The sequence below is a fragment of the Calliphora vicina genome, chromosome 2, assembly GCF_958450345.1.
Source record: "Calliphora vicina chromosome 2, idCalVici1.1, whole genome shotgun sequence".
Lineage (NCBI taxonomy): Eukaryota > Metazoa > Arthropoda > Insecta > Diptera > Calliphoridae > Calliphora > Calliphora vicina.
The window spans coordinates 108,587,057-108,599,240 of NC_088781.1; the positions used below are offsets into that span (position 1 = coordinate 108,587,057).

Here is a 12,184-nt window from a genome sequence, read left to right on the forward strand (position 1 = left end):
TCAGTTCTAGTTCAGTTCTAGTTCAGTTCTAGTTCAGTTCTAGTTCAGTTCTAGTTCAGTTCTAGTTCAGTTCTAGTTCAGTTCTAGTTCACTTCTAGTTCAGTTCTAGTTCAGTTCTAGTTCAGTTCTAGTTCAGTTCTAGTTCAGTTCTAGTTCAGTTCTAGTTCAGTTCTAGTTCTAGTTCTAGTTCAGTTCTAGTTCTAGTTTAGTTCTAGTTCTAGTTTAGTTCTAGTTTAGTTCTAGTTCAGTTCTAGTTCAGTTCTAGTTCAGTTCTAGTACAGTTCTAGTTCAGTTCTAGTTCAATTCTAGTTCAGTTCTAGTTCTTGTTCTTATATAAATACAAGTCTTTCAAATATCTCTACGAAAAATTTCTTAGTTTAATTCTTAGTTCTAGTTCAGTTCTAGTTCAGTTCTAGTTCAGTTCTAGTTCAGTTCTAGTTCAGTTCTAGTTCAGTTCTAGTTCAGTTCTAGTTCAGTTCTAGTTCAGTTCTAGTTCAGTTCTAGTTCAGTTCTAGTTCAGTTCTAGTTCAGTTCTAGTTCAGTTCTAGTTCTAGTTCAGTTCTAGTTCAGTTCTAGTTCAGTTCTAGTTCAGTTCTAGTTCAGTTCTAGTTCAGTTCTAGTTCAGTTCTAGTTCAGTTCTAGTTCAGTTCTAGTTCAGTTCTAGTTCATTTCTAGTTCAGTTCTAGTTCAGTTCTAGTTCAGTTCTAGTTCAGTTCTAGTTCAGTTCTAGTTCAGTTCTAGTTCAGTTCTAGTTCAGTTCTAGTTCAGTTCTAGTTCAGTTCTAGTTCAGTTCTAGTTCAGTTCTAGTTCAGTTCTAGTTCAGTTCTAGTTCAGTTCTAGTTCAGTTCTAGTTCAGTTCTAGTTCAGTTCTAGTTCAGTTCTAGTTCAGTTCTAGTTCAGTTCTAGTTCAGTTCTAGTTCAGTTCTAGTTCAGTTCTAGTTCAGTTCTAGTTCAGTTCTAGTTCAGTTCTAGTTCAGTTCTAGTTCAGTTCTAGTTCAGTTCTAGTTCAGTTCTAGTTCAGTTCTAGTTCAATTCTAGTTCAGTTCTAGTTCAGTTCTAGTTCAGTTCTAGTTCAGTTCTAGTTCAGTTCTAGTTCAGTTCTAGTTCAGTTCTAGTTCAGTTCTAGTTCAGTTCTAGTTCAGTTCTAGTTCAGTTCTAGTTCAGTTCTAGTTCAGTTCTAGTTCAGTTCTAGTTCAGTTCTAGTTCAGTTCTAGTTCAGTTCTAGTTCAGTTCTAGTTCAGTTCTAGTTCAGTTCTAGTTCAGTTCTAGTTCAGTTCTAGTTCAGTTTTAGTTCAGTTCTAGTTCAGTTCTAGTTCAGTTCTAGTTCAGTTCTAGTTCAGTTCTAGTTCAGTTCTAGTTCAGTTCTAGTTCAGTTCTAGTTCAGTTCTAGTTCAGTTCTAGTTCAGTTCTAGTTCAGTTCTAGTTCAGTTCTAGTTCAGTTCTAGTTCAGTTCTAGTTCAGTTCTAGTTCAGTTCTAGTTCAGTTCTAGTTCAGTTCTAGTTCAGTTCTAGTTCAGTTCTAGTTCAGTTCTAGTTCAGTTCTAGTTCAGTTCTAGTTCAGTTCTAGTTCAGTTCTAGTTCAGTTCTAGTTCAGTTCTAGTTCAGTTCTAGTTCAGTTCTAGTTCAGTTCTAGTTCAGTTCTAGTTCAGTTCTAGTTCAGTTCTAGTTCAGTTCTAGTTCAGTTCTAGTTCAGTTCTAGTTCAGTTCTAGTTCAGTTCTAGTTCAGTTCTAGTTCAGTTCTAGTTCAGTTCTAGTTCAGTTCTAGTTCAGTTCTAGTTCAGTTCTAGTTCAGTTCTAGTTCAGTTCTAGTTCAGTTCTAGTTCAGTTCTAGTTCAGTTCTAGTTCAGTTCTAGTTCAGTTCTAGTTCAGTTCTAGTTCAGTTCTAGTTCAGTTCTAGTTCAGTTCTAGTTCAGTTCTAGTTCAGTTCTAGTTCAGTTCTAGTTCAGTTCTAGTTCAGTTCTAGTTCAGTTCTAGTTCAGTTCTAGTTCAGTTCTAGTTCAGTTCTAGTTCAGTTCTAGTTCAGTTCTAGTTCAGTTCTAGTTCAGTTCTAGTTCAGTTCTAGTTCAGTTCTAGTTCAGTTCTAGTTCAGTTCTAGTTCAGTTCTAGTTCAGTTCTAGTTCAGTTCTAGTTCAGTTCTAGTTCAGTTCTAGTTCAGTTCTAGTTCAGTTCTAGTTCAGTTCTAGTTCAGTTCTAGTTCAGTTCTAGTTCAGTTCTAGTTCAGTTCTAGTTCAGTTCTAGTTCAGTTCTAGTTCAGTTCTAGTTCAGTTCTAGTTCAGTTCTAGTTCAGTTCTAGTTCAGTTCTAGTTCAGTTCTAGTTCAGTTCTAGTTCAGTTCTAGTTCAGTTCTAGTTCAGTTCTAGTTCAGTTCTAGTTCAGTTCTAGTTCAGTTCTAGTTCAGTTCTAGTTCAGTTCTAGTTCAGTTCTAGTTCAGTTCTATTTCAGTTCTAGTTCAGTTCAAACATGTGTTAGTTTCACTTTAAACTATTTCATTAATCTTAGCACTTGTCATTAATTTCACTTTTCCAATTTTAATACAATAATTGTTATTACATCATTTGTTAATTTAACCCTTTTCTTGCAATTTTATTTAAAAATCAACTAAAAGTAAAGTGAAATCAATTGTAAACCACCACCACCAACATTATTACATTTGGTTTGTTACCAAATCAACGAGAATCGTATAATCTCCAGTAATATACCCTCAATAACACCCTCTTCCTACAACATCCAAAGCTAAACGCAAAACAAATAGCAACCGGTTGTACGTAAAAAAGGACAATACACTCGACTATCAAACAAGTGTAAAAATGCACTTGTATGTTGTGAACTAAACGTATGTTACTTTTGACAGCAGCCACGTAAGAGAGATGGAAAAAAGGCAGTTGCTGTAATTTTTGTACGCCTTAATTTAACTGATGATAATGATAATAATGAACCAAAGGATTTGTCATGAATCTAAAACTAATAAAACAGGAAAAAGGGAGAAAAACATGGCTAGACAACCTTGTCGAATATGCCTATAGAATTTTACAAGAGCTGAGCTGTTAAAATAAACAAAACACACGCAATACACATCTGCAAAAAAATAACACAACAAAACAAAGCAAAAAACAACAATAATAATAACAACATCAACAAAACGCCCTAAATATACAGCTAACTTGGTGGCATCGAACTCCCTTGTATATCCTTACACTCACAGACAGAGTCATAAATTTCGATTTGCTGTGTAACAAAAAAGGGGGAGAGTGTATTCCGTGAGGCTGTAAAACCAAAATCCTTAAACTCCTGCCATGTTTATTATTTCTTTTAAAGAGCCTGTGTTGTAGTTTGGAAAGCGACAACAATCATCTGCTTAAATTCGCCCGGGAGCAATATTTATTTATGTTTTTTTTGTTGGTCCAACGTTTAACTTGCCACTTGTTTTCTACATGATTGTTGTATGAAAACGTATCGTGTCTTTTCCACCCTCTAAATACGGATTATTTTCAATTTAGGAAAAATAAAAATAATATATGCCGCATTTAAAAGGTAAAATAATTACAAGCATATTTCCTGCTCTCTTACACTCTCTTTTTGTTTGTTCTTGTGTCTCTCTTATAAGTAGAAGTGTTTAACAATTGTTATCCTTACAAAAATCCCATAAATGTTGGCAAAACATTTAGCAGGATTATAGGAAAGTAAATATTGAAACTGATGTGGTTGTTTTCTTTATGAAAAGTTGATTGTCCTTTTATTCTATATCATGGTTTTTGTTTTTTGATATTTTATATCAAATATTATGTGTTCAAATAATCGAAACAAATTTTTTAATTAAACTAAGAAATTTTTCATAGAGATATTTGAAAGACTTGTATTTATATAAGAACCAGAACTAGAACTGAACTAGAACTGAACTAGAACTGAACTAGAACTGAACTAGAACTGAACTGAACTGGAACTGAACTAGAACTGAACTAGAACTGAACTAGAACTGAACTAGAACTGAACTAGAACTGAACTAGAACTGAACTAGAACTGAACTAGAACTGAACTAGAACTGAACTAGAACTGAACTAGAACTGAACTAGAACTGAACTAGAACTGAACTAGAACTGAACTAGAACTGAACTAGAACTGAACTAGAACTGAACTAGAACTGAACTAGAACTGAACTAGAACTGAACTAGAACTGAACTAGAACTGAACTAGAACTGAACTAGAACTGAACTAGAACTGAACTAGAACTGAACTAGAACTGAACTAGAACTGAACTAGAACTGAACTAGAACTGAACTAGAACTGAACTAGAACTGAACTAGAACTGAACTAGAACTGAACTAGAACTGAACTAGAACTGAACTAGAACTGAACTAGAACTGAACTAGAACTGAACTAGAACTGAACTAGAACTGAACTAGAACTGAACTAGAACTGAACTAGAACTGAACTAGAACTAGAACTGAACTAGAACTGAACTAGAACTGAACTAGAACTGAACTAGAACTGAACTAGAACTGAACTAGAACTGAAATAGAACTGAACTAGAACTGAACTAGAACTGAACTATAACTGAACTAGAACTGAACTAAAACTGAACTAGAACTGAACTAGAACTGAACTAGAACTGAACTAGAACTGAACTAGAACTGAACTAGAACTGAAATAGAACTGAACTAGAACTGAACTAGAACTGAACTAGAACTGAACTAAAACTGATCTAGAACTTAACTAGAACTGAACTTTTAGAATTGACTAATCTTCAATCGAAGATTTTAGATTCCTTTTGTTACTTTTTTCTGTTGTTATTCGGAAATTTGTTTAAAAAATACCGAAACTAACTGCTTTGTACTAGTTGATCACAAGCAAAGTACACTGACAAAATTAAATAAAGAAATACATGAATCGCTTTAACAATTCAACAGCAGCAACTGGATTCAAAAAGATTGCATTTATTGTAAAATATTAATTTTACATTTTTTCTCTGTTTTAAAATAACTTTAAGACTTTTTAATAAAAAACTCAGTTTCAAGATTTAGCATATTTTTGAGCAAGTGTCCAAAAAAGTATATAATTTCAAAATGGCTTTGAAATAACAATTGCAGGAAGTCTATACTAAAGATCAGACACAAGTATTACCTTGACATTGTTTTTTGAACTTTGAACTGTTATTTGATTTGACGATAACAGCTATTTTGAAAATTTGTTTTTTCTTTTTAAAATTGTTTGAGTGTACTATTTGTTTGAGTGTACTATTGCTAAATCCATAAACCAAAATTTTAGCTATTTGCAATAGATTAAGGCCACGATTTATGTGTTTTTCCCTCTATAACACTTTAGATGTCTGTGATTATAGAAACATTTTTATAAAAACTCCATATATTATAAAATGATAAAGATTTAGATTTAATAAACTTGAAAAAACAGATTTCAGATTAAATAATTTTAAATTATAAGATTAGTAACAAATAAAATGTAATTTATGATTAATAAACCATAAAGAGTTTAATTAATGATAGGACAAACCTTAAATGCAAAGGCAACATAGATTAAAGTTTGCATTAAAAAAAGTTTCTGGTCTCAAGGAGGTGTGTGTTATTAAGATCGAAAAGATAAAAAATTATTATTTGTTATTTATACTAGTATGTATTTAATGAATTTCTTGGCAAATATTTATAGCGGGATTTTAGAAAGTCTTTAGGTTTAGAGAAGGCGGCTTTACTTTCTTATAATTTCCATTAATCAAATATTTGTAGTACATTTGTTTGTTTTAAATATAATGTTGCATTCAAAAGTTAAAAGTATGATGGCTAGAAAAATCAATAAATTAAATAGAATATAAACAAATATGGCAAAAATGTATTTGTTGTGGCCATACAATCATTATTGGAAATCTATGAGTGGAATTCATACAACCAAACCTTATCGCTAAATCATAAATCAGAAGGCTATCGAAACTTTAGACTCAGTTTTTTTTTAGTTTTACTTTTTTTCTGATAAATAAAATCTAATTGTAGTATATGAGTGTTACTAATGTACAAGCTTTTGAGTTTTCTTTTTCTATTTTGAGCAGCAAATATAGACGCACGTTTTTTGTATAAACTACATTTATATGCCAGGGTGGTCACAGGCAGAGATGTGGTAAATTGTGGGAAGAAAATGGCAGTTTAAGTTCTAATTCTGTTCTAGTTCTGTTCTAGTTCTGTTCTGTTCTAGTTCTGTTCTAGTTCTAGTTCTGTTCTAGTTCTATTCTAGTTCTGTTCTAGTTCTAGTTCTGTTCTAGTTCTGTTCTAGTTCTGTTCTAGTTCTGTTCTAGTTCTGTTCTAGTTCTGTTCTAGTTCTGTTCTAGTTCTAGTTCTGTTCTAGTTCTGTTCTAGTTCTGTTCTAGTTCTGTTCTAGTTCTGTTCTAGTTCTGTTCTAGTTCTGTTCTAGTTCTGTTCTAGTTCTGTTCTAGTTCTGTTCTGTTCTAGTTCTGTTCTAGTTCTGTTCTAGTTCTGTTCTAGTTCTGTTCTAGTTCTGTTCTAGTTCTGTTCTAGTTCTGTTCTAGTTCTGTTCTAGTTCTGTTCTAGTTCTGTTCTAGTTATGTTCTAGTTCTGTTCTAGTTCTGTTCTAGTTCTGTTCTAGTTCTGTTCTAGTTCTGTTCTAGTTCTGTTCTAGTTCTGTTCTAGTTCTGTTCTAGTTCTGTTCTAGTTCTGTTCTAGTTCTGTTCTAGTTCTGTTCTAGTTCTGTTCTAGTTCTGTTCTAGTTCTGTTCTAGTTCTGTTCTAGTTCTGTTCTAGTTCTGTTCTAGTTCTGTTCTAGTTCTGTTCTAGTTCTGTTCTAGTTCTGTTCTAGTTCTGTTCTAGTTCTGTTCTAGTTCTGTTCTAGTTCTGTTCTAGTTCTGTTCTAGTTCTGTTCTAGTTCTGTTCTAGTTCTGTTCTAGTTCTGTTCTAGTTCTAGTTCTGTTCTAGTTCTGTTCTAGTTCTGTTCTAGTTCTGTTCTAGTTCTGTTCTAGTTCTGTTCTAGTTCTGTTCTAGTTCTGTTCTAGTTCTGTTCTAGTTCTGTTCTAGTTCTGTTCTAGTTCTGTTCGAGTTCTAGAACTAATTTTGTTCTATTTCAATTATTTTTCTAAAGATCCCCTTTATTCATCCTCCGCTTCTGTTTCCTTTACTTTGGCAAAACATAAATAAGTTTTATATCTCTCTCTTAATCATAAATCGAATAAAATTGTATTGATTTTTATTTATACCTTTAATTTTCTTTCTTTTTTAAGTTATTTTTATCTTAAAGTTATAAATGCCGCCTGCTTGTGGCAACTTTTTATGAGCTTTGGTGGACTGCAAATTTATTTAGCTTTTTTTTTTTATCTGGTACTTGGATTATTGATAGAAATTGCTTCCTTTATTTGTTTAAAACAAATTTATGGCACCATATGAAGTGATTTTCGTTTTCGTAGAATTTAAACAATATGAATGATAATGCGTTTACTGAGTGGTAAAGAAATGCTATAAGGTCAAAGTTTTATTTGGTTAAATTTTAGGAAATGAAGAAAACTGTTCATATATATAAAGAAATATATTCTAAATAAGTAGAAATTCAAGATTACTGGACTTGATTTTAAATAAATAGCAATACGAGACATGTTGCAGCATGTTTCTAATACAGTTTCTACTTTGTAGCTTTGTAGTTTAAATCCTATTTCATTGCTTAAGAATTCGTTTAAATATTAGTTTCTGTTTTATTTCCTTGTAAAAACTGCATAACAAATTAAAATTTTGTCATTTTATTTTATACAACTTGCCACACCAAAACAGCAGCCACAATATTTACTATAGCCGAACATTGTCTAGAATTTAGTCATGGATTGTGATGACTAGGATTTATTGAAAAAACCCTTTATTTTGCCTCCTTGCCATAACACTTAACACTTTTAACTTTTTGCGTGCTACAACACATTTTTTTTTTTTTTTTGGTTGAGAGTCGAAATGAAAAGTGTGAATTGAATAAATGAGTTTTATATAGACACATGAATGTTGATTGTGGAAGATATTTTGTCATGCTCCATTTAGCCGGGTGTGGACAAGAACAGATGTTGTGTTTTTCCGTTTTTTTCTTTTCATTTACAGTGAAACGCATATTAACACGATTACTAGGGTTTCTAATTTGACTGCAAAATATCATCATCATCATCGTCATCTTTGCCATGTTCTGCTTTGGCTTTAATATTCATTTGTTGAATGATGTGTGTGGAAGAAAGTGTATGGTGTTTGCTGCTGATTTGTAGCAAGGATTTTGGTTGTTTTTGCTATTGTTCAGTTATTATTTGTTTGATTAGGGTGGTAGTGGTGGCATTAATGGTCATATGTTTAAGTTGGGATTATAGTATTCGATATCAATGTAAAAATAATTATGTTGCAAATGAAATTTGATACACACGACTTTTTTTTCGTATCGTTTGCTAAAATACACACATATAAACTTGTATTGGCAAACAGTGGAGGGCAGAAATTGCTTTTAGAAACAAAATTCCATGCTATTTTATGGCCTCCACAGTGCTTTGTAACCATATGAATTCGTGATAGCAGTAAACGAATGAAATGATGCTAGATTTTTTAGAAAAAAAACAGGTGTTTAACTGAAAGATAAAGGGTTGTAAAAACAGATAACATGATTAATGATTTTATGGTCAATATAAATTTTGCAAAACATATTTTTTTAATTTCCTTAGATCTAAAATATAAAAAGACAAATTTTGAATTTTGCAATTAAAATCCTATTCCTTTTTATCCACTTACAGATGAACTGGCTTTCAGCATCAATCGTCTAGTCAAGACTGAACATTTGCAGGCTCACACGGCAGCCGTAGCTGCAGCAGCAGCGGCGGCCGCTGCCGTGGCTGCCTCCAACAATCATGCCCCCACAGCAGCCACCAAACTGCTAATGGAGGAAACCAATAACAATAGTATATCAATGTTGAGTAAAAATCATATTTTACAATGGAAATTGGAAAATAATGCGGGTCTGCAGCAGCCGCTCAACGCCTTAGAAGCCGAACGTCTGTACGAAAGAGCATCACGTTCGCGATCACGCAGTCTGTCACGTTCTTCCTCCTCACAAATTGATCTAGACGATGATAGTAATTGTCGGCGTTCATTGCAATCGCGCTCTAGATCACGCTCCAGTTCGGTGGAATTAGAGGTAGACTCTCCGCCAGCCTCTCCCATACCCCGTAGACATATATCGCGGCCCTCTAGTGTTACGAATGGCAGTAGTAATAATATCAACAGTGATTTGTTAATGCACAGTCGAACAAGTCCCAAAAAGTCTGAAATGTTTTCGGTGTCTGCTTTGCTGAGGAAAGATGATCCCCAAAAATCGTCTGGATTAATACATCATCCCAATACAGATCCCTTTGAGGCTTTAAGGCAGGCCTATCCCACCAACTATGAGCCCGCCATGTTTCAAAGACCTTTTCTATCGCCTGCCTTTCCCTTCTTTGCTGCATTTGCCTTTCATCAGGGCCAACAGCAGCAATCTGGTTTAGCCTCTAGGTAATTATAAATTCATTTTATATAAGTCTTTACAATTAATTACTTACCCTTTTGTATGCAACTTTATTTAGTTATCATCCTGCCTCCCAAGAAGATCTCTTTAGATTGCGTAATTTAATGGTGCCTCTACAATCAGCCCAAAATGGTGCTGCACCCAATGCTGTGTCATCAGCTGGTGGTCATGCTACTAATGGTTTACCGCCAAATTCTCATTTGGGCCTGCCACATCCCTCCCATTTACATTTTCACCATATGGCCGCTAAATGGTCGGGTTTGCCACAATTCAGTGACCTCTACTCATGCATGAAATGCGAGAAAATGTTCTCTACCCCTCATGGCCTGGAGGTACATTCCAGACGGACACATCATGGCAAAAAACCCTATGCCTGTGAATTGTGCAACAAGACCTTTGGTCATGAAGTTAGTTTAAGTCAACACAGGTTGGTACACAACACTTACATTTTCCTCATACATAATTAAATATTTTAGTTAAATAAAGAGCTTTTATGCATATTTAATTAACATACTAAAATATTAAGGGTATTCACTTATAATGCAAAAAAAAAAATAAAACTATAAAAAATCTTTAAAATGTTTAAAAAAATTCAATAAAATTAACTGCTTTCAAAATCATTAATTTTTTAATTTTCTGTTTTTTTATTATTTTTTTGATAAGTGAATACCTCTTTTTTATTTTATTTTTTCTTGTAACCAAAATTTTCTTGTTGTAATTGTTTTTTTTCTATTTCCTTTCTCTTTTTCGGTGTAATTACAGGGCTGTTCATAATGTTGAAAAAGTTTTCGAATGCAAACAATGTGGCAAACGTTTTAAACGTTCCAGCACATTGTCAACGCATCTTTTAATACACAGTGATACTAGACCCTTCCCCTGCAGCTATTGTGGCAAACGTTTCCACCAAAAGAGTGATATGAAAAAACATACTTATATACATACAGGTAAGGACTAAAAAAACAAAACAAAATATCTTAATTAAATATAAAGTGTAAATTAAATGAAACTAAAGAACAAAGTTAGCAGTTATATGTGGTCAAAAATTGGGTTAAATATTTAGAATGTTATACAAAAGTTGATGTCTCTTAATGTCTTTTATATGATTTAAAAGCTTAAATTTGATTTGAAAAGGTTTTAGAATTCAGCAACATGTTGCTAAGAGTATTTATTCTATTACTAGAACTAAATGAAACAAGGAAAATATGGCCCGTAAATTTAATAAAAAATTCAGTTAAATATTTAGAATATTAACGAAATTTTTTTCCTCATAATGTTTTAAAGACCTTTTGATAAATAATTTTAGTTTTAAGAGTTCAGCAACATGTTGCTATGAAAATTTCAGTAAATTTAAAACTATATTGGAAGCAAAATTTGATCACAAATACAAAATAAATGCTAGAAATATACAATTTTTGATTTTATTCTTAATATATTTTATTAGATTTAACACCTTAAATTTACATTTGAAAATAAATTAAAGGCTACAGGATTTCATTGGCATGTTGCTAACAGAATTTAAGTGCAGTAATAAATATATTTTTATATAAGAAGTTGATTAGAATCTGTTGCAGAACTAAGCAAAATGAAAATATGATTTAGTTAGTGACAGAAACATGTTGATGGTCAATGTGAAATAAATTTAAAAGACATTTTTTGTTAAATTACAAAACTTATGTTTCAGTAACCTTTTTCTGGCTGCATTTGTATTTATCTGTTAATAAAGTTAATAAATAATAACAAATAAACATTTAACGATTACCAGCAATATGATGCCTCCACAAATTTAATTGTTAGTGCAAAATAAATTTAAAAAATTTTTCAAAAATTAAATAATTTTGAGTAAAACTACGATAATGTGTGCCCAGCAACATGTTTCCAGAACTAATTAAACTTTTTAGTGTAAAATAAATATTAAAAAATGTTAAAAATTAAATAATTTTGAGTAAAACTACTACAATATGTGCCCAGCAACATGTTGCCAGAACTAATTAAACTTTTTTAAACAAAAAATGTTTTTGAATCTGATAATGAATATCAGCAACATGTTAATCTTTAAGTAGGCAACATCTTACAAAGATTACATAAGCAATACAACATCAATTGAAATTCTCAGTAGTATTATATGTGTGTTGACAAATTTATTAAGCTTTCGCAACATGTTGCGAAGTATTTTTCTACTTATTTTGTCTTCTACTATAGTTTTATTGTGAAAATATAAGCAAAATTTCCACTTCTGGTAGGAAATGTAGAAAGTTACCTAGATTTTTAAAGCTCTGACATTCCTCTACTAACATGTTGACAATATTAATTGAATTCAACTAATATATGGTTTAAAAAATATTAACAGATCAGACTAATTTATCAACATTTGTTTATAAATTATGAATAGAGTTTTAAGATATCGAGAATTATTAAGTGCCAGCAACATGTTGCCACAATTAAGAAACCATTTATTTTTATCAGTTTGCTGAATTTTATGCTAAATGCTTAAATATACAGCCCAATTATGAATAAAAATTCCCCGGGAGTTTTTTCCCTTTTCCCATTTTTCCTATTCAAATTCAATGGGAAAAAATTCCCGGGGAACAAACTCCCGGGGAATTTTTTATTCATAATTGGGTTGATAATGTTTATATTTGTTATAGCAACATGTTGCCAATACAAA

General features: G+C 32.0%; 1 protein-coding gene across 1 annotated transcript in view; it reads left to right on the plus strand.

Moving 5' to 3' along the window:
- Window positions 1-12,184, plus strand: part of sens-2 (senseless-2) — a 44,752-nt gene that overhangs the window by 18,835 nt on the left and 13,733 nt on the right. Inside the window, exons 2-4 of the mRNA XM_065501409.1 lie at window positions 8,753-9,506; window positions 9,578-9,946; window positions 10,282-10,463. Of these exons, the coding sequence (XP_065357481.1) occupies window positions 8,753-9,506; window positions 9,578-9,946; window positions 10,282-10,463 (1,305 nt within the window). The remainder of the gene's footprint in view (window positions 1-8,752; window positions 9,507-9,577; window positions 9,947-10,281; window positions 10,464-12,184) is intronic.